The sequence below is a fragment of the Apteryx rowi genome, unplaced genomic scaffold (genome assembly GCF_003343035.1).
Source record: "Apteryx rowi isolate R43461 unplaced genomic scaffold, aptRow1 scaffold_7, whole genome shotgun sequence".
NCBI classification, from domain to species: domain Eukaryota; kingdom Metazoa; phylum Chordata; class Aves; order Apterygiformes; family Apterygidae; genus Apteryx; species Apteryx rowi.
Window position 1 is genome coordinate 3,555,712 of NW_020450982.1, and position 27,210 is coordinate 3,582,921.

The following is a 27,210-nucleotide window of genomic DNA, read 5'->3' on the forward strand; positions in this document are numbered from 1 at the left end:
CCAGCCTGCTTGAGGGCAGTAGAAAATGTCCTTTGTGGGAGGCCAGGCTGGGTGGCAAGGACGGGGCAGACCTGGGACCAAGGGGATCACCTGGGTGAAAACAGCTCTGCCTTCCTCTACACTGTCTGAGCAAAGCTGTTCTTCAGGTTTCCTATGGCCTGGGTGTGTCATTTTAGTCTGTCCTGGATGTCCCATGGTGCCTCGCCTTTTGCTTTGTGGAGTTGGGCCCTTTTGCGTCAGCTGAGGGCACCAGCCTTTTCTCCTCTTAACTGGCTTTCTGATAGTTTTATTTGAAAACTGAGCAAGTGTGGTTAAAATCAAACCCAGCTGCCAGCAGCTCAGCCCTGGAAGAATTGTTACTTCCACAGGTTAATATGGAGGGTATAAAGAAAGATGTGGAAGGAAACAATTTACATGGTTGTGTCTGACTTGATTAAAAAACTAATATGGGATTTTCTTATGTTACTGGCAGGTTTGGGCATCGGTTTTGTACCCAGTGCTTTGTTATCTAGGAGATTTACAGACTTTTCGTTTTAATGACCTAGCTTAGATGACTTCCAGTGAGAAGTTGTTTTGTTCTTCTGAGCTGCCCTTGGTTCGGCTGTAAAAGGAAAACTCCATTGTCTCCCTTGAAAATACAGTGTCGCGTCAGAGGTCTGAATTTATTTTACTGTTTGCATTTCTGTTTACAAGATCTAACACTGCAGTCTTAAAGTCTAACCAACAGAGTTTAGATCTGCAAACCTTCAATRCTAGACAATGTGTCGGTTACTGCAACCTGCACTGAAAGCAGGGAAACATTTGTGGAATGAGACTGCTCAGAATATAACTCCTCCATTGCCAAATCTTAACCTTTTGGGGAGGTTTAGTCATCAAAACTAACCCATTGAACTCAGTACAACCCAGGGAATAAAGCTACTTATGTTTGCAGAGTTGGGTCCTCATTCAGTAACTTTCTTAAACATAGACTTCGAACCTAGAGGCTTCAGAGATAAGTGTGGGTTTAATCACTTATCTATGTGCCTAGCTGAAAAAGGCCATATTTAAGAAACTGGGCCTGTGCAAGAGTACTGGATGCAAGTAAATCCCACATGCAAAATCCACAAAAGCCATACATTTAGACTGCAAATTTAACAGAAGTAATTCTATCCCTTACAGTGCTTCAGTTTTGATTAAGTTGCAAATCCTTCCTCACGTTATTTCTTAACTTATTTGCCTAAGCCTGAATTTGGGTATTAACCAAAGCAGGGAGTAATCCTATACAGTTACTGCTGTCTCCTGCCACTGACTGAGAAAAAGGAATGAGTTGGTCTGGTGYGCTTCAGGCACTAATAAAGGTCCCTGGAGCACGCAGAAGGTGGCCCCGTGGTGAAGAGAGACCACATTACCCTATGTACATAAACATGTGTTTAGTTCTGTATTAAGTATGTTTTATGCTCAAGGGACAGTCATTTCGATGTTCTAGGTCAATAGCTTTATTCTTCCCTGACTTGAAAGAATGTTCTTTTGCTGGGCAAGGTGGTTACATGCATCCTTTTCTAGAGGGGAACCATATCTACTCCTATGGAAGCTGATTTGACTTCAAATGTGGGAAGTGGGTATAATAGGGGAGTGGCAGGCACCAAAGTGAATGTTTCTCTGATCACTTCTTCTATGGCAATGCAGTCGGTTTGGAATCACATTTACATTGGCCACATTCGCTTTCAGTTTGTACCATTAATGGTTTGGTGTTGTTAAGCTGAGTTGTTGGCAATACACTGTGCAGATGGTATGGTGAGTGCGTTCAAATTAAAATATATTCCTCTAACACAGTGTGGTGGTTCGCAAAAAAGGGATGAAAAGATGAAGATTCCTTATCAATTACCCCCACCCCCCCTTTTTTTCTAAATTAATGTGGGTATGGGGCTTTAAGTACCTTTAGAAGTAACTCAGTTCACTACACTTAGAAGAAAAGGTTATGGGTCTTATCCGTCTTCCATTAATGTCTGTTGTACAACTGCCGCTGACTTCAGTTTACATATTTAAAGCCTTAATTTGGGATATTTTGACCTTTTTAAAGTGCAGTGTTTATAGTGCTTAAGAATTGGGAGTGATATAATGTGTTTCTAAAGTGCTTTCAAAATGGTAATTTAGAGCAGGGCTTTACTTCATAGTCTTAATTTGCTTCACAGCCTTGTGCAACAGAAGACTTGAGTATCTAAGTCTAAAAACTACATTTAGCTCAACTGTTTTATCAGAAAACCCACCAAAACCCCCAAACAAAGGAGTTCCTTGGGGTGTTCTCTAGATTCTGAACATTTCAGTTGAAAAGAAAACTCTGAAAAAAATCATTCTCCACTTTGCTGGAATGGCCAACGATACAGTTGGTGCTAGTTAGAGCTAATGATGGACCTGTCCCAGCCCCTGCTGAAGCCAGTAACTTTCTGCAGAAGCAGTAGTATAGTGTGGTCTGCCAGGGAAATAGTCAGAGGAGAGTTGCTGTCAACCAAGAATGTTCTGCTCTGGCCAAGGCAATGGTGTGTTGAAGACTTGGAGCTGAGGGAACAGGGGTTTAGTTGTGTGCATTGCAAAAAATTTCTTTTTTGTCTAGGAATTGTTTCTGTTGCTTTGAAAGCCTTGATTCAATGAAACAAAGAATTATAATACCAGCAAACTTTTTTTTTCTTTTAAACACTTGTAAGTTCATCACGGGAGCTTTGCATAAAGAGAAAGGTCAGGGGGTTGATGCCTCTACTCTTCAAGCTCTTGGAAATCATCTTAAACTTCAGAAAGAGCGTTGGGTGTGCAAAGACTGAAGACTTGAGCCCTAATCTTGTAGGTTTCCCAGCATCAAGAAAACCCATTTAGCCCTGGGGCTGCATGCTGTCGGCATGCACGCTTCACCCCAGGCCATGCCTGTATATCACTGTCGTGACTAACCCAGGAAGATATGTCATGGTTAGGGGGAGTTCTCCAAGCGCCTTGGCCAGATTCAGACTCTGTTRTTGAACTGGTTAATTGGCAGTTTTAAAGGGGGAGGGGGGAGAAAGCAAGGTCCTTGGGTCTCCCTGGTCAGTGCCAAGCCGCAGACTGTTAACTACTCCTGCCTTTCAGAAGCAATAACTGTGGGTTTGGGGAACATATGGAACCAACTAGCCGAAAGGCTTTTATGAGGAGCTTTAACAGGGGGCATGGTTTTGTGAGCAGAAATTCCAGTGGATGAGTTAATAGTTTCACTTTCCTTAGCTGTCCCTTTATAGAAACAACAACAAAGTCAAATGCATTCCTCCAGTGGCCCTGGCTGCACAATGTCCCAATGCATCCAGGATTTCTTTAGGACACTGAGGGAGTCCTTTAGTAGGTCCTCGGGGACCTGTTTTTTTGGAGCTATTTCCTGATGCTGACCTCATTAGGTGAGTTTCACAGCTCACTAATTCCTAGCAACAGCACAAGAGATTCAAGGAGAGGGGAAACCCATCTTCTGGAAACCAATGGAACTGAACAGATTTGGGCAAATGCCTTTATTGATTTCCATTAATCTGGAAAATCAGGAACTTGGGTTTTGTTTTTTTTTTCCTTTTTTTTTTCCCCCAGGACATTATTTTGACCTAAAAGTGTATATTTGATTTTCTATTTGAGTATAGAGAACAATTGCAACAAAATAAGAACTCTTGAAGAATGGTATACCTCAAAATATTTATATTGCAGTTTGTTTTGACCTGAGCAAGGGAGTGGGCATTCCTATTCTTGAACTGCAATTTGGGCACTCACCGGAGATAGTCACTCAAAAACTTCCAGTAATGCTTATTTAGTATCTGCACTGTGGTGGCATGTGTCCAGAACAGAGCAAAAGAAAACAATAGCCCCTGTCTGAGAGATGAGCTATTAGTACAACATTTAAGAACTAGTTTTTGCAGTCTTCTTGTTACTCATGGTGCTATGTAGGTGTCATATCTCCGGCTACTGCGGTCATGTGAATGCAGTATTTGTAGTTCAGCCTGGGTAAGCTTAGAAATGGAAAGTCATTTCTCCCCCATGACATAACAATAAAATTCATCTGAGCACCAAGACTTGGTCAGTTTTCTCAGGGTTTCCTTATGTTCTCAAGTCTCCTTTATAGTAAGCTCACCAGAAGAACACAGATCCATTTCTTTCAGCTTAACTCAAATTTTGATTCCTCTGTTGCATGTGCTCCCTGAAATTGTTTTCTATTGTTTTAGTAAAATATAAAACATAAACATTTAGTAAACATTAAACAGTAAACACTTGTAACATTTAGTAAAACGGAAGAATGCTAGGGACCACTAGACTGTTTTGTCGGGTAATCAAACTTCCTGGTCTTATTTAGAGATGGTCTTGTTAATGCTGTCGTAAGTGCCCATGAAGCTATTTTTCCTTCATGACGCTATTTTGAAATGTAGTAAGACTAATTAAAGAGGTGGCCCTGGCAACCTTACCAGTGAGTTTGAAATCCTTAGTGCTGCCTCCTAGACAAGGTGATAGGCAGAGTCGAGCTGTTGTCAGAAGCTGGGGAGCTCCGAAAATGTAGTTACAAAAAAAATGGATTTCTGACAAAATATGTGAGCATTTTGCTTGGAAAGATGTAATACAAGGTAATCAGCCAAGGTAAATCTGTTCTCCCATGCAAAAGTATTAAACATGTAGAGCTGGAAAAATGTAGCTGTCTTGTGCATCCTTGAGCCAACGTTCAGTGATGATCATGGTGAAGAATCCATTTACTGAATAGCATCTTTTAGAAAAGTGAACATCTTGGTTCCTTCTTCATGCCACTCAGGAGAAAAGAACTTATAGACAGCTGACAGGAACCAAGCATGATACTGTATTTGACAAGGGATAACTTGACTTTTGTTTTCTGGCATTTTTTTCCCCTCTTCTCAGCTAAAGTCAAATGTGTGCAAGATGGGTAAGCAGAAATCTCTTCTGTATAAAGGCCATGATTTTTCTTTAGCTGTTGTGCGCATGTCACTAACATGTCACTGTGCTTTTGACAGCAGCCTTAGAATTTCTAGTCTGAAGCTGCAGACTTGTGGCACAATAAAACATGATTTATGAAGGTTTGGGAGAGTTGCTTGGAACAGGTGGAATTTTGTCTAGCCATCTGCTTTGCTCCCCAAACCAAATATGATGAACAACAGGATTTCTAGTGGGAAAGCTTCAAGTGTTCTTGAGCCCAATTCAGGTATATGTGTATTTATTTCTCCTCCCGGTTTGAAAAGGTAGCAGTGCTTTCTTAGATCTGTTTCTTTGGACATGGTTTACTTGCCTAAAAAACAAATCTCATTAAAATATCGCATAAAACCAAACAGCTTCTCCCCACCTCCAGCTATTCTCATGGGCTTGCAAAAACAAAGTTCAAACTGTTCCAAAGCAAATTGCACAATTGCTGATACTGTTGTGTATACATCAACACTCTTATACAATGCCAGTTCCCTTTGAAACCTCAAGACCCAATACAGGTTTTATCTATTTGTTTTATACAAGGGGTTTGGGTTGTTTTTCTTTTTTAACGTTTCATCTTTTGAAGTTGAAAGTAAATGCTGTAAACATGCAAGTTGATTTATGTGCGAAAGGGACTTTTTGCAACCCGTGCTTTCCATTAATATTTGACTTCTGCCTCTATAATCCAGGAGGGGAAAAATATTGCTTGTGTGTCGAGGTAATTGGTGAAGTTGTTGGTTAGGGTCTTAATTATGCTTATTTGGTCCCTTGTGGAGTCCTGCAGAATGCAGTAAGCCTGCACGTGGGTGGATCAGGCTCATCTCTGCAGATTCAGCTGCAACTGGAGTGCCCAAAATCCTGGAGGTGAAGGAGCACAGGAAAAAGCAGGGCAGCAACACAGATAGTGTTAGATGAAGGCGAGAGCAGTTGGTGCAAACAGAGCAGATGTGCACCAAGAAATAAGAGTTGGGGTTCCTATAGCTTTTTTCCTTCTGAGGATCTTTCAGCCGAAGCTCAACCATGGTGCAGTAGCAGGCTCTCCCCATTCTCCCCACTCTACTGGTTCCTCTCCTGCCTTCCCATGGCAGAAATGGCCTGGCCCAGCCTCCTCCATCCTTGCTATGGCAATAGTTTGTGCAATGACACTGCTAAAAAGTCTGGCCCAGTGGTTCATGGTACTGCACGGGCTTGGTGAGTTGGTGGTATCTGCTCTCTTATGCTGTAAAATATGACCCATGGGTCTTCCATAAAAGCTGAACTGGTGTCTCCGAACATCGCAGTAAAATCACCATGTTAGATTGCTGCTTTCTGCAGGAGGATGGTACCACTTGGTTAAAAAGGCTACCTGGCAGGGTGAAAACCACCTTCAGTTACCTGATCCATTGCAACCCAGGGCCATAGACTGCAGTGCAAAAAAAAGCTTTCAAAGTGCATGTATGTAGGGATCGTAAATTATGTGAATAAAAATGCACTTTCCCAGAGACAACGTCATAACTTACCATTGCTTCCCAGGACAAATGCTGTCTGCTATATTTATTAGGTGGGACCATGTACAGGCAGTTGCTCTAAGTATGTTTATTTTGAAGTCATCAGTTGTTTGGTAATCTTGGGCACCTCTGGGAGATTTAACTTGGAGGTTTAGGCTGGAGGTCGTGGGGTCACTGATAATAAGATAGAGAGAAAGAAAGAAAACAGCATTGTTTTTGTGGCATTACCTGAACAGTAAGGAAAAATAAATTCAGGTTTTAAGATAGATTTAACCTGACCCTAAAGGAAATGGTCTACAAATCCAACAAATGAGCAGGTGATGGCTGCAAGACCCCACTTATCCAAGTCTGGTTTGAGCCACGTGACCAGAAAGCATGATGTTTATGGCTCTTAATAAACAGATTTCTAGAGAAGTCCTGCTTGAACTGGTTGAAGTTTTGTTTTAGCATATTCAAGTGTTTGTATGAGTTTCTTGTTTTAACTTCCATCCTAAAGTAAAACCTCTAAAGTGGCTTTTTCAGTACTGGTTTTGATCCATAGATTGACTCCCCTGTAGCGTTAGCAGAGTGCCACAGTTCAGCCGGCAGGCAATGCTTCTAGGTTGTGTTGCTACGCAGGTGCAAAGAAAACATAAGAGTCCTGGCATAAAAACTGGTACTGAAGTCTGATGTCCGATGCATTGGGCTCTCATCTCCTTTGTAAACTGTGAACGACTCATTCTCTCATGGGGATTATTTGGTGTCTTATAAGAAGTTGCCTCTTCTGCAACTGGGCACTTATCTTCAAGGAACATGCAGGCAATTATCTTTAAGACCTCTAACCCTCTGCGAATCTGACTGAAATCAGTTAATAGGTTCCAAATTTATTAGGAGGAGACAGACCCAGAGCATGACTGCATGAGACTTGTTTCCTCAGGAAGCCAGAGTAGAATATAGCATAGGGAATGAAGTAAGGATTTGTTTAGGTCGTCCTAACTATTTTATCATAAAACACACTATTATCTTCAGGATTTGATTGTGAATATATATGTGTATGTATATATATGTGTGTGTGTGTGTGTATGCATATGTATCTATATATATGGGCGTGCATGTATATATATCCAGCAACATCCATTGTTAAAAAATCAAAAATGAGGAGGATTTTACTAAAAGCTTTTCAAGAAAACCTCTGCTCTCACTTTTCCTGTCAACATTTCTCTAAGCTTTTATTTTTATTAGTCAAAATGTTTAGAATCCCCAGGAAATCCTGGAGTGAACCATTTCCTCTTCAAGCTATAGCCCTTGGGGGGGGGGCAGTGAGGGAAGCTCAGATCTTTTCAAAGGTTAGGAAATCTTTAAACTGTATTTTTTGCAGATTTTTTAAATTACAGAAAAACTAAGTTGGGAAGATGCTTATCTTTAGACTGAAAAGTTTGGGAACTGGGAAAGCTTGATCTCTTTGTGGGAAAGCCTGAAGGGAGCCTTAGATCTGGACAAGGAAATCTTTTAGGCTTGGCTCTTAAGAGGGAACCAATTGCAGAACTGAGGTATAACAGGTTCAGTTGAAAGTCCCCCTTTATATTTTCAGAAATAAATTAAAAATAATATTTGCTTTTCATCAACCAGAATTTGTATGCTAGTTAGCATGTAACAACTTTGTATTAAGAGACTGTTAATGTACTGGAGATAATTATTCCTTTTATTATTACTTTAAAAAACTTCTCAGGTCAAGTTTGTTGTATGTATGAGGTTTTGCAGAAGTAAGAGCAGTTGACTGTTTCCATTCTTTCAGATAAATTTCAATGGGAACCATATTAATAAACAAATAAAAGCTTCCAGGTTGCAAAGACATATGTGCATCATTAATTTTAAACTCCTCTTGGGTTCACTGCTTAAAATGGGTTCAATTGCTTAAAGTTAAGCATGTGGGTAAGGATATGCCTGTGTCACAGCCTGCAGCCTAGCTAGGCCAGTTGGAACTCAGCATGGGTTACTCTATCCAGATTTTGAGATGATCGTTATTCACTGTGATTTAGAGTGCACTGTTATAAATGAGAGAAGCTGAAAATGTGGTGAAATATGAGGTTGAGGGATGCAGGAGTTCTTTTTTCATCAAAAATAATCTTCAAGATGACACATCAAAATAACTTTTCAGAAATTGGAATTCACAGTTGCCACAGATCAGTTTCTTCCAGGAAATGTGCGTTCACTTATTTCTGTAATTTGTGATAAACTCTCTGTCTTAACTGCTGTGCTTCTGATTGCTCATCTACTTTTTTATCAAGTTTCCTTGGAAAATTCTTGGAAAGCTGAACATTGAAAGCTCAGACTCAGTGGTTCAATAATCAGTATAAATCACCTCCACAGTCTATCACAAATATATAAAAATATGTGGTAATTCATATGGAATTTAGTAGCCTTTTATGTAATGCAAGAAAAAATATTGTCTTTATGGACAATTTTTCTTTGATTATTCAAATTTAGATAGTAAAGGATGCTTCTGTTTTCTCTGTAAAGTGTCCATTTCATATTTTCAGATTTGGATGAGGACACTTGATTAGTCTGCTGTGGCAGTGTGACAAATCAGTACCTCTGTTTAGTTTGCAAAAGGGTGGGTGGAGATGGAAAGACTGAAGGAGGGAGACTAGTAATGAGTTTTGATTCCTAAAGTTTCTGCTATTATTAGCATGAAGAAAGTCCCAATATTTTAAGTGTAACTTCAGATGTTTGGAAGGTTTTGATTTTTGTCAAGAAAATTCCAGCTTAGTTTGGACTTTGGATTTAAACTAGCTGATAGGAAACAGACAACAAAAGTTCCCTAATTTGGGGGCTTTTATTCCAGTGTCCCTCTTGTAGCCAAGTTGTCCGCAGATGTAGCCCAGAAGTCCTCAGACCACTTTCGCACCATGATCTCCCAGCAATATATGTGTTGTAGAGCAATTTTTGATGAGGAATACCAAGGACCTTTAGCAAGGTCTGCTAGCAGATAGCCTTGCTTCTGACTCCCCTTCCGGTTGGGAATGCCTAAAAATCACTCCTTGTTACTGTTGGCCAGGAGGGGTCAAAGGACCTCAGGTGGGACTATGTGAAGGTTTTTCAAAGTTTGACCTTTCAGGCTTTGCTCTTGTGATTTCTAACATCCTTAACTCATCCCCATTTTTGTTGTTTGCATTTCTACAGGTGCTGTTTGCTCTAAACCAAACTTTGCTCCAACATGAAAGTCTCCGAGCAGGTAGTTTGCAGGCCCCATATACCACTGAAGATCTCATCAAGCATTATAACTGTGGAGACCTGAATGCTGTCATATTCAATCATGACACTTCTCAGGTAAGCAAAAGTGTGGAGGGGCCAACTGATTTGAGGATAAATCAGCTGTTGTAAAAGTGACAGTACTCTACCTTACCAAACTGAGAAGTGTCCTTTTGCCAAATCCCTGATCTAAAGTTTTCTATGCTGGATATAATGTGCTGTATTCATTAAAGCACTTGGCATCTGTTTTTATCAGGTAGTCACACACATAGTTCCCCTCAGCACTGCATCTTGTAGATATCATATGACAAGAGAGATTAATTCAGCTGGTGAATTGAGGTACAGACTAAGAGCCTGGTCTAAGGCATATCAGGTGCCTATAGCAGAGCAAAGACTAATAATCCGGTCTTGGGATCATCACTTTTATACTGTCTCCTCTTCTCCCTTTTCCTTTTGGTGCCCTGTGCTTTCATTCTCTCACTAGACAAATGAGACACATGTGGAGAAGGGCTTTTCCTTGGTATTGCTTTGGCTCTGGGGAAGTGAATGACTGGAAAACTTTCCAAGGAATGTGCCTGAAAAAAGATAATTATGGATGTTTGTGTGGCTGTTGAATGTAGTCCCCTCAGTGAGGGGGGAAGAGGGGAGCAAAAACCTTTATAATATTTAAGCTTATATTTGAAGAGGAAGTGAGCCTTATGTAAATACTCTACAAAGTAAATAACTTCTCAAACATGTCATAATTCAATGATTTTGTATGCGTCTCGGGCAGCCCTTCAGTCTCTGTTTATCTTAGTTATCCAATGCTATTAAAGCCTCTCAATGGAGCTGAAATCTGCCCTCCAGACTAATCTGATAGTTCATGGCAAACTCTGAGATTCTCATTTAATATGCAGGTTCCTGTTTCTTCTTTCCTGTTTATTCTATGGAAACTTAGTCTTTGAATGTCATCTTCTACCTCGTTTTTTGACAAATGTTCCCATGTTCCTGTCTCAGGTGCAGTGACTTACTGGAGGGAGCTCATATAAACTTTGGTAGATAAGTTGTTGTATATGTTGCCAATGAAAGTCTATGAAATCATGCTACTGGTTAACCATTAGTAAATGCAAATCAAGCTTCTCAAGAGAGAACTGAGAAAGGGTAAGACAAGTCTGTCAATCTAGATAGAGGTCTCTGAGACATCTTAACCATCTTGCCATTGTTATCTTGAGTTGAACAGGGCTCTGTGGGTTACTTATTTCTTAGAGGAAACAGCAAGGATAACCGCAGCCCCAACCTAAATGTAAGGTAGCAAAGTCTCCCAGCCATGCTCCATGGCATGGATGTTTTTCTAAAGGTCCTGTATGGCGCCCTCAGAAATTCTACATGGAAATACACAAGAAGTCCACTGCAGCTTTTTCATGGCATCTGTTGCAGAACTAACATGCCACTTGGTAGTGGCAGAAGGACAACAGCTTGAACAACCAGAGGTTATTAAACTCTGCACAAATGGTTATGTGCCTCTTCTTTCTTCCTATCTGGTTATGGCTATCCGGCTATAATTTGCAGGTAGCAGAATGGCTGATAATGCATAGAATCAAATCCCCTAGCTGTCCCAGTGAATTAAGTCCTAGAGAGTGAAGTGTTGTTTAGCGTGACTAAGTGGGACATAATGGGTGGCTAATGTGACAGTACTAAAACAGAAATCTGTGGAGCACCGGAAGCTTCCGGAACTGTTATTTCTGGAAAGTGGTACACTGAAAAGTAAAAGGAGAAAGAAGCTCAGGTAAGAATATTTCTGTAAAGATGTGATGTGTGAGTTGAAAAAGCCGGAAAGCTCAAGACTTCAGAAGACCCTGGAGAAGACAGCCATTGTAACTATTCCTGTAGTGTGCAAGCACAGCACATGAGAGAGGCATAATGATTTTTGGAGAAGGGACTCGGCCATGGATGCAAACAATGGACTTCTAGTAGTAGAATCGTGAAGACAGTCCAGGCATCTGAATGTCCTGTCACCTTTTAATCTCTACTAAAAACAATGTAATTACTCCAGCAATACAGCCTTTGTCCCTGAGACAAGTTCTGACCATTCACACGGATTACACTGATTCTTAGACATCTGTGATTTGTTGACACAAAGTCCTATAACAGACGTGTTTTAGACTTGAGAGGAACAGCATGCTGTAAAAACTTTTATCCTTGCAAATTCTTGGATCAAATCTGAGTTTAAAAGCAGTGTGGAAGAAAGAAGAAAGAAACCAACAACCAATTGGAGTTCAAGAAATAGTGTTAGTCATGGTCCCAGAGCGTACTCAGTTGATAGAGATTATAACACTTACAGGCCATGGAAAATTAAAATCCCTATATGTATACTAGTCCCTGCAGAACTCTAAATGTAGTGGAGCATTTTTCTCTCATGGGTTGTTGCTTTTAATTTGGGTAAAGAGGTTTTTTGTTTGCTAGTGTTTTTATAAACCAGCTTTATACCATTTATTTTTAATTACAAGCAGAACAAAATAGAAAATTAAAATGTAAAGAAACTCCCTGTTCAGGTTAATTTTTGCCAGTGGTGGTAATTCCAAAGTTTATGCTGTGTGGTTTTTTGCAAGGATGATGTCTCTGCTATAGAAACTCCTTGCCATTTGGTTAGCAAATTAGATTAGCCTGAATTAAGTATTATGTATGAAGCATTCCCCATGGGATCCTTCTCTCAAACCATTAAATCTAAGCATAGTGATTTATGGTGTCATGAGAGTTTATTGCAGGCCTCAGCAGATGACAAAAAAAAATGATAGTACAAGTGCAGAGAAACTATAAAACATCGCAAGTCAGACATATCATCACTTAAATTTAGGGTAAGTACCCATGCCAGTCACGGAAAGCAAGGTGTCAAAGTGTTTCTAGAAGGCAGGCCCATTCCTCTGTAGTATCTGACAGCTGAACCAGCATTTCAGAGGTCTGAGAAGTCCTTGCAGCTCTGGTACCATTAATGCAGCTTTGAAATGCCACACAGAAACAAAAGATTAGAAATGGAGGGATTTTTGTAAGACTGAAGGCCTACATGAATGATGGAGGCAAGGAATTCAGCTCTGTACCACAGGGTCAGGCAGACCTGCAGGAGTCTGTGGCTTGCAGTCTTTGAGGATTCATTCTGGGGGCTGTTTATGAGGTTACTAATCCCTGCTCACCCCTTGAAGATTAGTGGGAGTTGCAGAATAAAGGTGAGCCTGTCCGTCGGTTGTCTCAGAGTCATTGGTTTAGGTCACTGTCATACACTTGCTTAAGATATAGGCGCTGAGAAAGTCTAACCCTTATGGGGACAGTAGAGGGGTGAGTATACCTAGGTGCGGTAACTGCCTGCATTCCTCTAGCATGAATCTTGGGACACTGAGCATCTTTAGTAGTGGTCTGCAAGATGCTGAGGTGCCTATATAGCAAAGTTTGTCCTAGAACAGAAAGAAGAAACAGAAGTAGAAATACTAACACTGTTGACTGTAGGTGCTTTGGATGAGTTTCTTGATCCACTTTAGCCTTCCCATGTGAGTTTTAGGAAAATGGTGTAGTTTCTTGGTGTCAGTCTTGTCAACTCCCTTGGCCACCAGGAGGAAAGAGCAGTGTCCCCATTGGGTCCCTGACAAGGTGATATGCAGTCTCAGTGCAGCAGTAGCAGAAGGGRCAGGTGCCAGAGAGGAAAAGCACAGGAAAAAGTACTGCCTAAACCAAAGTGGAGAGGCTGGGTATGCAGGTCAGGACAGTACTTGCTCCCTGGGAAGGGAAGGTCTTCGCAGAGGGTGGCGGTGACCACGTGAGCCTAGCACTAGTTCTGCAGCCCACCCCAGGGAGCTCTTCTGCCATTGCGTCACACAGGGCCTGGGGAGCCAGGCTTAGCCTGAAGTGGAGGGGTGTGAGCGAGACCCCAAATCCTTCCCGTTTTCCTGTCCCAGAGTAGTAAGAACTGATGACACTGGAACACTAAACAAAATCCTTCTCAGTTGCAGTATTTTTTCTTTTTTAATTAAGAGCAGTGAAAGGGGGAAAACACCTCTGCTTTCCTGTGGTTATATTACATTCCTCATTCCTTTCTCTTTTTTTCTCTCTAAATTTTGTTTCTAAGCATCATTTTTCCAAATGTATAAATCCTTATTTAAACTTAATAAAACTTTAAAGGGGCTGAGTTTATTCAGTTAGACTATGACCCAAAAGTGGAGTAGGAAGCATCTATCCTGCCTTTACAGCCTTCTGCAAACACTTGATTCTCCTGTGACTCTTTCAGTCAAGAGACTTATGTTGGAGTTTCTGGGAAGAGAGTCAAAATGACACTGAAAAGAAAATATTTTTAAGTTAAAGATAAGGTAGGTGTGTTTTGCTTTTTCTTCAGACTTTTTTTTTTTCCTCCTAAAAGAAGTCATGATTTCTTTCTCTTCTTTTGAAAAACAGTTCTCTAGAAGTGAAGAGAGGTCAATTTAGATCAGCAGCTTTAACTTCTGTATTCTGCCTGAAGCTCTCAAAAGAAACTTGGGATCCRTATGTCCAGGACCACATGCATTAAAATGCAAAAATTCTGTTAGTGTAAAATTAGAAAATTACCTACCTCCAGAGGATAATTCTCCCTAACTTGAGACAGTTAAGAAATTGCCTAATGATCTGAAGCCATGGTGAGAACAAGTAGGGTGCAGAGGAATTTCTTTTGTATTTTGTTCCCTAAATCTGATGTAAAGGTCTGTACTTAAACATTTTACACTGATACCTCTAGAATTTTGGGTTCAGGGATATGTTGCACCAATTACTTCCTGTGGTGCATATTGAGATGTTCAAGTTTTTCTTTAAAGAAGAGGAGGAATCTGTAAAGCAGATTTTTCTGTCAGCATGAAGTTTACTGATTCTGTGTTTCATTGCATTCCTATTGACACTTTATTAAGTGAGAAGCTGAAAAGTAGGGGCTGAAGTTTTTTTCTCTTTCAACTCTTCCCAAAAACTACACCCCTGATCTCCATCTGTTACTCCTCTGTCCTCAGCCCTTCTTCTGTCCTGAGGAAAGGCTCCTTTCCAGGAGAGGGCAGATTCTCCTCTCATTACTGATCTGGAATATCAGAGGCATGTGGCTTACTGCGTACATTATAGACTGTTTTCCTCAAGCTAGGTCCTACCGCATACTTTCTTACCATGCATCTGTCCCATCTGGGTTATCAATCTGGCAAGAGCCAGACCTGCTACTTATGAAGCACCTGCCATCTAGGCTGCCTTTATGCTGCGTGTGCACCATGTTGAAAGCCTGCTGAAATAATTGAGAATCTTTACATACCTTCAGTAGGCTTTGTATGAGAGTCAGTGGGCCTGGCCATCATCTGGATACTACAATGAAGAAATTCAGGCCCGTGAATAACCCAGTTACAGGTTTTATGTTCACCTGACTACAATGACTACACCTTCTTGTTGCCAAGAGGGAGGCGAGGTCTTGGCGTCATCCTATGGAGACAAGCGGTCTACAGTGAAGTTGCCTGTCAGTCACCACAGCCTGCAGACTTGCTTGTCTCAACCCCTTTTGGGTCCTGAGGGCTCAGTGTGCCTCTTTCTTAAAATTGCGCCCATCAAAAACATTTGAGCTTTTTGCATAACTTCCTAGAATGATATCAGGGAAATCTTGAGTTACCTCTGCAGTTCAAAATACCACGCATTCATGTTGAAATACAGCATTTTGGTAGTGGGCATTGCCTTCTGAAAACCATGTGATGGTCCTGCTAACATGACAGTCGAGATCCATAAGCTGACACCATGTCAGCATTGTCAGCCTCACTAAACTGAAAAAGAAAAGTTTGAGTACATCACTTCATGATACACTAGCTGTTTATAAATTGCCAGGTTGTCTTATGTACTCCTTTAAAAATGTTATCATCCTGCATTTAAACCTGTCCTTTAAGATTTAAGGGTTCTGATCATGCTAATTACATCATTAATTTGCCCCGTTCTCATTTTGGATAGAATACAACTGAATTTCTGGCTTTCTTCTCAAATCAATGAAAACTATCTGTGGAATGCCCCGGTTTCAGTAAATGCAGAAACACACAGCTGAGACCATTAGGCAGAGTGTTGAATGATAAGCAGACTTAATTTGTCCAAGGAATGGAGTTTTATCTAGGGCAAAGGAAGATAAATCCATAAAACGAAGGCACAGCTATTGTAATGTAACGCTTTGGAAACATCTTATCATTTTCAGCTGTAATAAAGTGCAGATGAGTTGGCACAGCCTCTCGTCCTTCCAGCGGGAGTGATTATAGGTTTTCCAGTGAAACAAGCGCAAKGTTGTCCTGGGTGCCAAGTGAGCTGGTCCCAAGAGTTTCTTGTTCTGGGTCTAGGCAAGAAGTAACTCTTCCATAAGCATTTGTTACTACAGAAATTAATAAAGTCACAACATTGCCTGTGTATTTGGCAGAACTGTATTTAATGTGCTTGTTCAGAACCTCTTGTGCCCCTGATAATGAGCGGAGGGAGCGTCCTACCTTGTATTCTTTGGGCTGTGGAGAGGGATGCTGCTAGAGAAAAGTTGCCTTCCCATGGTTTATTTGCCATGATAGGGTTGCGCTTTCTTTCCACTTGCACCTGAATCACAGTTTTGTGTCTTGATATATCATGAGTGTTTGGAAGTAGGCAAACAGAAGCAGAACCAATATTTTGAGAGTCTAATTTTCATATTATGTCAGAACCGGATTCCAGATTGGAACAATATTATATTTTATGTGTTTCAAAAAATAGGTTGCAGATCCAGACTGTGAAAATTAGGTCAATTTCTTGATGATACTGCTGGTCAGAACACTCCAGAGGGTTTTTTGTTTGTTTGTTTTTTGAATAATATGGAACATTCTCAAATAATTTTCATGCTACAGTTTTTGTAAATAGGTTTTTGCTTGAAATTTTTTATTGCGTGTTTCCATTTGGAGTTCTTAATTTGGAAATTCCTTCCTTCCTCTTTCCAGTTTCCATGGAGGGAGTAATGGAAAAAGGAGGAAAAAAGTAGGAGGAAAAATGGGAACAAGAAACTTAAAGGCAAAGATTGCCATGTTATTAGAAAAGAAACAGTTTCAGCTACAGAAAAGGGCTGATTTATGTTAAAAATGTTTAAGGATTGTTGACTACTTGTATTTACTTATTTGGGAATTCGCTATAAAAGGGTATGAAAGTGATTGGGGAAAAACATTTGGAATTCCAGGTAGTAGCATGCTGCTTTCAGTACATTGTTGCATGTTTGCAGTAAAGCCTTTACACTGTCCCCTGTTTTTAAAGAACTAGTTTATGAAGTGTTCCTTGGAAAAACTTATTCAAGAGAAGTGAAAGACTTTTTAGCTTTTTAACAATATGTTGTGGCTTGAATGTACAAGGTGCTGTTTGGCCTTTGTGTTTTATCCAGAGGACATTTTTGTCACCTCATTATGAGGGAGAGAAGAAAAAAAAGAGGGAAAGTGTGTGTGKGGGGGGGGGGCGGTGTGCAAATTGATTGTCCTGACTGACTTGGCAGGATTTGAATTCAGACATTATCCAAAAAGACTGTGTTTTTGTGTTCTCCTTGTCCAACCAAGAATTGTTGTGCCACTATTATTGTGTATTACACTGGAGGTCAGGTTCTCCAGTGTAAGCTAGTCATGCCATCTGATGGTGACTTCAAACCTGCAGCTTCTGCTTTCTCCTCTCAGATAAATGACTGCTGATAAACCCAAAGTCAAAGCCAATACAATTCCACCACTTAGCTGCAAAGAAATTGGTTTGAAGGGTAACTAAGCATGATTCAGTCTCTGCTTCACTGATTTCATCTGATTTATTCCTTGTTTTTCTCCTGGCTAGCATCTGTTCCATTTTGAAAAGCATTCTTGGAGATGTTCTATATCATTATTTCCTATTCTAGGCCTCTCAAGCAATCCCAGCTTAAAAAAATTCAGACTAGTTCTGAAGTCATTGTCCAGTTCCTGACAGATGCCTGCTTGGCTAGAAAGCTTAGACTAGCTGGATTGGGGTAAGCCTAGGATTTTGCTTGGGCTGGCCAGAAGGGCAGTGCTGTCTCTTGGCACAGCACCGTGTCATGGTGTCCGCTCTGCAGGTCTCGTGTCCAATCCGGCTGCTGTCACATTTTTAACCAGCGTTTCTTTTTAGCCTGTTTTTTTGCTCCTTGCTAAATTGCATGGAATTTTGCTGGCGTTTTACAAACTGTATCTTTTGGATCACACTTTCCTTGGGTTAAAATCATGTTGCAACCTTAACATAAACATTCAGGCTTTCTCTAACATCTTACCAAATGAGGATGTGAAGAAACTCATTGAAGAGCCCTGAACAACGTATATTCAATACAAACCAAACCTGAATTTGTACCTGCTACTGACCAACTGTTATCCCACTGTTTAGCAGAAGACAAAATGAAAAATACTTTTGGAAAAAGAACTGGAAAGCTTTAATAAACCAAGCCCCAAACCCAAACCTCCTGGCCCCAGGTTTTTCACTTTATTGCCCTGCTTTGCCCTTTGATCAGTATCTTTACTTGGGTGTCATGGTAATATAATAGGTGATGGTTTTAGTGTCAGAACAAAAACAATTTTTTTCTTTGTTGAAGGAAACAAAGCGTTTGGAAGTGAAATAGAAAAACTTGAACTTTTCCATATGTTTGCAAGCTTGTGAAAAATGGCCTCAAAAAAAGAAAAACAAAAGTTAAAGGGTTTTAAATGGGGCAGCAGTATCATTAGGTAGTTAAGATATACCCTCCCCACTGAAACCCAAACCTCAATTTGCATACACGGCAGGCTTGTCATCCTTATTCAATTAATGAACAGGTCCCTGTAATCTGGTCCTAAATATACACTGCATAGTTGGGTGAAGCTTGCAGAAAGGGGGCCGCAATCATTGTTCTGACTGTGTTTTGTTAAGACTTCTTTAATCAAAACATTCGTTCAGATAGAGAGGCCGGCTGCATATTTTGGCATCGCTACCAAGGGGAGCAAGGCTGGGGTGGGGAAGGAGGCCTGGGGGAAGGGAAGGCTGGTGTTGCGCCTTTTTTTTTTTTTTTTTTAAGTGCTTGGAAAGCAACTATTTAACTGTTGTGGAAAAACAAATAGAAAACATACATGGAGGTCATGACTTCTCAGGGATTTGTTGAAAGTCTTTTAACAGCAATAAAAGTATCACTCTCCCCACTCTTCTCTCAAGCTGTTTGAGAGATGTAAAGTCCATCCTTGTGGCTTTTCTCTTTCTCTTCTTTTCTTTTTTTAAGTATGCTTTCCTTCAGCCTGAATATATAGGAGGAGAATGTAAAAACAGGCAGGGCACGTGACTGTAGTTGGGCTGAGTGCTATTTGGGAGAAGAGCACCCGCAGTATGGCTGTGGGGGCTGATGGGAAGGGTGGCTGGGCATGTGAGCCGGGGCTGAAGGTGCAGGAGCACGCGCTCCCTGGTGCTCATGGGAGCTGCCAGCTTTCCCTGCCTGCTGACAAGTTTAGTCAGGCGAGGAATGGTGCCTATAGCTTTTGTTTCACCCCCGCTGTTTTTTTAAAAGCGTCCTATACTAGCCTTGGAGAAGGGAAGTCACTAGCCTTCAGCCTACCTTCTTCCTTTAGGTCTTCTCCCATTTGTAATTCTCCTCCATTGATACACTTAGATGCTCTGGTGGCTCATAGAGCTGAACTAGATAATTGCAACTGAGTTTCAAAGATCTTTGTACAGTCAAGCTGCAGAGATGCCTGAGCTAGCTTTACATTGGGTAGATCAATTGCAGCAAGCTTGCTGGTGTGACCTGCAGCATATAGGAATCGTCAGCAATGATACAAGAGGGCTGTGGGCAGGGATTAGCTCCCAGCCACACCTGGCAGCCCAGAGGTGATCTCAAGAAATATGTTTGCTCTTATACTGACTTTCCTTGTGCTCTTGGACTTTCTTCTTCAAGCTTCCTCTTTCTCTCTTTTCCCTTACCCTCCTTTTTCTCCCTGCTTCCTTTCAGCCTCATCCAGACATCTTTAATAGGTTTTTGATGCTGCCCTCAGCCCTGCAATATTGGGTTTATGAGGGGAGATGTTTTCTCCTTTCCTCCCCTTCCTGCCACTGTTGTTTCTTGGGAAAAAAGGTATAGACATGCTGTTGGGGTTGCATCCCCTGCTCGCAGCCACTCCAGCCTTGTGCTGCTTTTCTCTGAGATGATGGACAAAGGAAACAACATGCTAGGAAAGAGCAGAGCCATCTTCACAGCTATCTCTGGCACAAAGGCTGAGCTCACCGGCCATCTCCAACAGCCTGAACTTGATAGTCACACAGGCGATGCGGCATGCAGGTGTGAGAGACAGCCAAGCCTTAACGTTGGCCCCGGGAGTCCAAACACCCACTTGGAGAATGAAAACTTAGGCCCTTATCAGTGCAACACATTCCTTCGGCCCCATGAAAGTATTCATTGGCCTTCAGCTCAGAGAGAATTCGACATGCCTAACTGAAGCAGAAACGCTCAAAACTGAAGCGATGTGCCCAAGTTTGCAAAGAGTCAGCCAGAAAATACATAGTTTGTGACCCCCCCCTCTGTTCAGCTGCTGGTTCACAAGACCAGGCTTTCTGCTGAGGGGGAGGCAGCTGACCCTTTGCCTTGCCGGTTTTTAGTGTCGTTTCCTGCTTTCAGAGGTTTGGGACACTATAGACTCACACTAAGCCAAGGGACATGATGGAAAATCCATTCCAGCAGTGGAAATGCTGAGTTAGTCCAAAACCTAGCAGCACTTCCTGAAGTGCTCCCTGGAGCAGGGATAGTTATGGCAGCAGAGCATGGCGGGCGAGTGGGTGGGCAATCGTGGGTGGGAGAAATGTGACTATTTTTTGATATGCTCTCAAAACATCAAGGCCCTGGCTGCAGTGAGAGTTCTCCCTTGAGAGCTACTCCGCTTCCCACAACGGAGCAGGAACAAAATTTGATGAGCGCAGCCTGGGAATATGTTTAAGCGTTCTGTGATTTCCAGTCAGTCTGATTCTGTATCCGAGTTTGGTGTCAGGGTATGCTTCTAGCAGGACAAAAATCCACCAGTTTAGCATACCTAGCCTGGCTGTGTCCTCTAAGATGTGCTGGACGTGCCTGTAATGTAATGTACTCCCTTTTTCCTTGCTCACCTTCCAGATCCCTCTGTTATTCCATTGCTCAGCCAATTTTATGGTCACTTCTAGCTCTGTAAAGTATGTATAAACAGACTTGTCAGTCTGAATCAGTTTTACTGTTCTACTCCAGTATCATGCCTCCACTGGTTCAGAGGCAGGTTATATATAGTTCCTCCTCAATGACAGGCGAGATGTAACACTCTTCCCAGCATCAAGTCTCACCTTGGATAGGTGTTTGCCCTGGGAAAGGCAAATGAGGGATGGGACTTACTTATCCTAAAATTCAAAGACTCCCTTTACAGACCACTCAGGCTTCTAATATATTACTTTAAATTTTGGTGCTTAAAAGAAAGAAATTGTCACAAGCAGTGGGTGGTAAAGGGTGGGTTAATTGCAACATGCCCTGAGCTGCACACAGTTTTGCAGAGCTCTTTCCTCGTTTCCATTTTGCATAACAAGTTGGAAGCTGATTGTCTTGGCAGCTGCCAACTCTGGGCCAAACCAGATTAACCAGACACCTCCCTCCTTAGCCAACAAAGGTCTCCATCAGGAGGAAACTCTGGAGCACTGGAGGAAAAACAGCAGAGTCAGCAATGGTGTTCGTCACTTCAGCAGCTGCACTCTCCTCTTGGACAGGCTTGCTATCGCAGCCCCTTTGCTTTGCACTATTTGAGTTCTTCATGTTAGAGGCTGTAGTAACTGGATATTGCTCTTCCAGATGTCGGAAGGGTCCATAAATCAGGAGGAAACAGGTGCCTTCCAAGTCTGGAGCTGTATATTTTTCAGCACTTCAGTAAAAAAAAGACACAATGCCCTGTCAAGGCTGGTTAACAGGAGTGTATCCTCCCTTCATAAACGAATGATAACTAGGGCTGAGAGCTCAGCCTCTGACCCAGAAAGCGTTGGTGTAAATTTAGGGCTGTTGGTTTCTCGGAAGAGCTGGCAGGTTTGAGGACGCTGCCCTGGCTCTTTGGAAGTCGGCGTAAGCCGTGCTGTCAGCTCTGGAGATTCTTATCATCGCTATTGTTACAGACCATAAAAAAGTTTCTGACCTATGTGGTTGCAGAGAAAATCTTTCAAAGTGTGATCCCTTACTTGTCTTCTGGCCTCTGCCCACATAAAGCTCGTAAACTAGAAGATTAATAAAGAGAACTGAATCTTTATCATATAAAAAAAAATGTAATCAGTGTGATCTGGGACCAACTCCCTGCTAACAACCAGGGATAAGGATTATTAGTGTGGAGACAGGGTTGTTCTGCTGAGTTGTCCTGTCGGTGAAAAATAGATGGGTTTTGTATTTAGCTGCTAGACTGGAGCTCAGGCTGATGGCCAATCCTCTGCTTTGCCGTAGGCTTGCTTTGTAACCATGAGTGTGTCTGCCCCTATTTTCTTCATTTACCCTGTGTACTCTCTGGGGAAAAAGGGGTGCATAAGGCATACAAGTAGATTCCTGTGATGAAGAGATTCCCCTGCAAGGACTAGTGATGATACTGTACTTGCTGACAGCAGTCAGAGTTTGAATGCTGAACGCGAAATAAGGTTGGAAACTCCTTAGTTTTCTCCTTACTAGGAGATATATGGAGAGAGGATTTTCAGAATTGGAGAGGGTTGATCAAGACAGGGGAAGATGATATCTGGAAAGGATTTACAAAAAGACAATTTTAAAGACTGTGTGGCTTGGGGAAATCAACCTTAGTCTTCATTGTGGGTTTTGTTGTCTGAGATACCATGTGCCTGACCACAAAATGGAAAATCTCAGTCCAGTGGTGTGACCGAAGGGCTGTGAGGGAATACCACTGTTATGGACACTAGTTGTCTCTATATATTTAGAATCATTTTATTTCTAAATGGGTTTGCTGAGAGGACAGTATTGTCCATGGCAGTGGGATTGGCTTCCCATTTCTGTATCTCAGCTTCCTCTTCTCCACCTACAAATATATCTATGAGTAAAGACTATCCCTGCCTGCAGCCAGGCAACCTCATCCCAGTAACCACACCACATAAGACCTGTTTCCACTTCTAATGTCTAGCTTTGCTATGCTGGTGTCAATTCCAATGGTCAGTATTGGTGGTACTAGTTTTTCCACTGATATAATCGTACAATTTGAAAGGATATTCCAGAAAGAGGCTAGCATCACTGGAACAGAATGAGGCTAAAAATGTTACCAGTGATTTGGGAGTATTGATCCACTGCAGCCAGTGGATCCAAAGCAGGCAAACAATGTTAACCAAAGTTAGAGGTACTTAGATGTGTCCAAAAAAATTATTTTCTGATAGATATTGGCAACTCTCTTCCATTGTGCCTCTGTGAGAGAAAACTTCTCTCAATATTAAAAAATTGTAAATAAAAAAAGTCCTCAAATAAAGTTCAGTGTTTATGAAGTTGCAGCTGAACTTTGACAGTAAGCCCTGTTTGCTGCTGCTTTTTTTTTTAATCAAGCTAACAGTGATAAAAGACTCTGCACCAATTTATCTTCCTTCTCTTTTCCTTTGTATCTGTCTCTGTAGACAGAGTTGACAGCCTAGCACAGATTTTGAGATATGGCTGCTGCAGTTTTCTAAGCTAAAGTATGTTGTTAGCTCTTATGCTAATGATTGCAGCAGAATCACAACCTCCTTCCACAGTGTATTTATGGAAAGAGCGGTTACTGCTAGGCATCATCTCTGACTCTGGATCTTCCTTTGGGTCCCGTCGTTTCTGTCTAGATTCAGCCAGTGCCTTGTATGCAAAATCTGTTCTCAAGTAGGAAAGTCTTGCTGTCCCCATTTTACAGATGGGCTTTTGAGAGACAGGAGGAATAAAGCCAAATGCTTCAAAGATATTTAGTGGAGGTTAAGTGCTGAATTTCCTTTGAAGGTCTAAACCCAAATGACAAGCTTGTGATCATGCAAGAGATATATATCACCCACGGGAACAGAACCATTTTTTCAGGGTAGTATCATAACCACCGCACAATCCTTCCTCTTTCTTCTGCCTAAAGCTCCTACTGACTTCAAAGGTGAAGAATTATGGCCTGTGTCCCACGGCAATGTGAACTCATACGTATGCGCAGAGCTTTACCCACGTATATATTCCATCAGGGATACTGACTCAAGTAAAATTATACAGGCTGTATGTGTGGGGGGGTAATTTCTTCAAGACTGGGACTTAACTCCTTTTCTGTTCCCATAGTCTCTTCCTTTAACCTCAAAAACTTGACTAAAAAATGCAGGATGTACATAATAACACCAAGGCTGACACCTGATGCTTGAGTTTGGGGCCAAGCAACACTGTCCATAGGAGAGCTGTAGCTAAAGGTAAAGAGGAATATGGTGGCATTTTGTTGGACTACTTAAAAAAAAAAGAAAGAAAGAAAAGAAAAGAATTCTAGCTAATTCAGTAAAACAAAATATTCTTTCTTCTGAACACCTCTGAATGAAATACATTTTTGAGTTTTCATGGGAAATATGTATAGTGTGAGATAGACATAGATGCAGTTGTTTGGATGCTTAGAAAGGTGAATGGTTTGCAGAGACTGGGCAAATAGCATGTATTTATCTTTTTGTCAGGTGCATCCACTGCAAAGTAAGCACATCCCAGGAGATAGATAGCACTGTGTTTTTCTGCTCACCAAACTGCTRCTTTTCTAGATGAGCAGCAAAATTAGAAGTTAGAGTTTTTCAGTGCTTCCATCATCTATCCTGCTGCAAAACCATTTAAATACTAGCAGCAGTAGTCAGCTATTATCTCTGCGGTGGTCAGTCACTCACACATTGACACAGTGAAAGTCTCATCCTTTCACTGTCAGTTTAGAAATGACAAATAACTATCATTAAATATTAAAACTATGAATTTTTATACTGAATTGAAACAAAAATCTTTGATGAAATGGAAGAGGAAAGGTGTACCTTTTGGTGCATTCTTCAGCCCATCCCTTTAAATCAACAGATTTCTTTTTTTCCAAAAAAAAAAAAAACCTTAAATCCTGGCTGCGGTTAACAGCTTCCTAATTGCTTGTGACTGTTTCTTGACTTTCTGATCCCTGTCTGGTGGTTAAGAATCCAAAAGGTTTCTTAAATCAACAGGAGCAGCTGCCTCCTGGAAGTCAGGCATGGTGTGTGTCACACACTGTGGAAAGGAGCTGAGATACAGGGAAGGGCGGAGGTGATTAATGGGGCTGGTGTCGTAGCTCAGAGTGTGGTTGCACTACTGTGTACAGCCATACTTACTCCAACCATTTATCTTCTGTCCTTTGCCACACACACACAAACATACATACACACTGTCTTCTTTGCCTGTGATGGTGCAGTCATTAGAAATACAAGAACATACAAGGCGCAGAGGGATCTATAGATGATGATGTGTCTCTAGAGGTGATTACTTCTCTCCTCTTGTTCTTTGGACAAGCCTGAGAAATGCTGACAAAACACAGTCCCAGGTTTGAAGTTTCTTTCTCTGCTCTTAGCAAACTCCTTCCCACAGAAGGAAAAGAAAGAAATGGAAAACAAAGGAAGGAATTGACTCCATTTTGTGGACTGCGTTTTAGGTTAGGTAAGGAAGGGGAACAAGCTGGGAGCAAACTGTGGGTTGAACGTGGACATAGGATCACAAGTGATGGAGTTGCATGAGCTGAAGGAAGACGTGTGCCTTTTTGGCAAAGACTCTCTTGCTCAAGGTCTGAACAAAACTTCTATCCTTGGACTGTTTAAATCTTCAGCATTAAAGCTTTCACCTGGTTGGAGTGGGCTGCAAGAAGCCATTTCATCGTCCAACATTGCTACTTCTGCCTTGGATAAGAGCAGTTGTCCTTGTGGGCAGTGCAGCACATGCTTCCCCAGAAGCATCACAGGTGATTCAAGACCAGGTCCCCACCAGTGTCCAGCCTTCAGTTCCCTTCAGCCAGAAGCAGGACAGAAGAGACTTCCCTTTTTTGGGTGTTGTGCCTTCAGATGTTATCAAAAAATTTCATCTTCCCTTTCAGTCTCCCAGAGCTCCCCTGATTCCTGGCTCAGCTACGTCACCCCGCTACCCATTAACCCAGGGTCTCAGTGCAGAGGAAATACAAAGGCTTGTGATATCTACGTGGAACCAATTGATTCACTGCTTTCCTTTACAGGGGTTATTGCAAGTGTGAAATGGCTACTCATTCCTCAAATTTTATCCCTTGGATAAAAATCTCCCACTGCCTTGCACTAGGAATTGAAGCTGCTACATCCTTTGCTATTGTAGCTAGCAGCAGTTTTTTACCTTTCCAAAACCAGCAAGCTGTTCCCACATCCCTTTGAGACAAATACACATTCTTGTCAGACAGTGAGGCAGCTTTCTTCTATATTAACAGGAAACTAGTGTCTCCAGTTGGTCTGGCTTAACAGGACTATTATTATTTGCTGAGTGCTGGCAAAGGGCTAAACTGAGAACAAGGTGCAAAGTACTTGCTTGCTCTGAGGAGTTTACAAGATATAATGGAGAAGCCAAACCATCCTGGAAAGCCCAGAGGAAGGAACGACTCAGGGTAATGCAATGAATCTCTAAGGAGGGACTCGCTGTGAAAAGTCTGGTGATTTGGCAAAGCGGGTTGGGAAGTCATCATGTTCAGAGAATCAAAGGTCCACCTGGTCTGTATAGCCCAACAGGCTAGTGTAATTAAAGCAGGCAGGTTTCTGTAGCCAGCAGCATAGCCAGCAGCATAAGCACCAGCCACCTGTGATTCTCCAGCTCATGAAATTTGGTGCCCATTTCTAGCTAGGGTAACTGGGTACAGCCTTTGATGTGAATCCAGAGTGAGGCCTAGCCTTTCCCTCTGAATATGTGGTGAGAAATCTCAGCTACTCTGTCCCCCACACATTAGAAGAGCTATAGCTGAGGCTGCAAGGAGAAAGCTTCAGTGAGAGCCACTGGGAAAATGCAAATTAGTTCTTTACTTAGCTAAGACTTGCTGAAAGCTTTGGGAGAGGCAATGTGAGTAAAGAGGATGGGAGGAGACAAAAATGTTTGTGACAAAATCATGTTAAGTAGGGTGTTAAAAGTTGCTGCTGTTGACTAAGTGGGAGGGTAAGGTGTGGTCTGAAAAAATGAAGACTAAAGGCAGGATCCAGAAGATAAGTGCAGGAATTTGGTATAGTAGAAAACCAGAGAGAGAATAAAAAAAAAAAAAAAAGGAGTCCTTGCATCAAGTATTTCAGCAATTTCAGCACACTGAGTGAAGGATGTTCCACTTATGGGCTGTGCATGCAGTATCATTACCATTGACTCAGATTAACACTGGAAATCTTGGCAGCTTTACATGTATCCTGGGACTTGGAAATCTGAATCTGGGTTTTGCAACTTTAAGCTGCCTTCCAATGGTTAGGCAAAGCAAATCACATGAAGGTGCTTGGGTTCTGTAAACAGTCATCAAACATTCCCCACCTGTGGCATTTCTCACTGCAGGTCCTATAGGCTCCCATATTCTCATGGTAGACCTTGAACTCCCGTCATGTCAAAACAAGTTGCCTA

General features: G+C 41.7%; 1 protein-coding gene across 1 annotated transcript in view; it reads left to right on the forward strand.

Annotated features, from left to right (window-relative positions):
* Positions 1-27,210, forward strand: part of TRABD2B (TraB domain containing 2B) — a 302,708-nt gene that overhangs the window by 154,755 nt on the left and 120,743 nt on the right. The window contains exon 2 of the mRNA XM_026086667.1: positions 9,588-9,734. Coding sequence (XP_025942452.1) covers positions 9,588-9,734 — 147 coding nt within the window. The remainder of the gene's footprint in view (positions 1-9,587; positions 9,735-27,210) is intronic.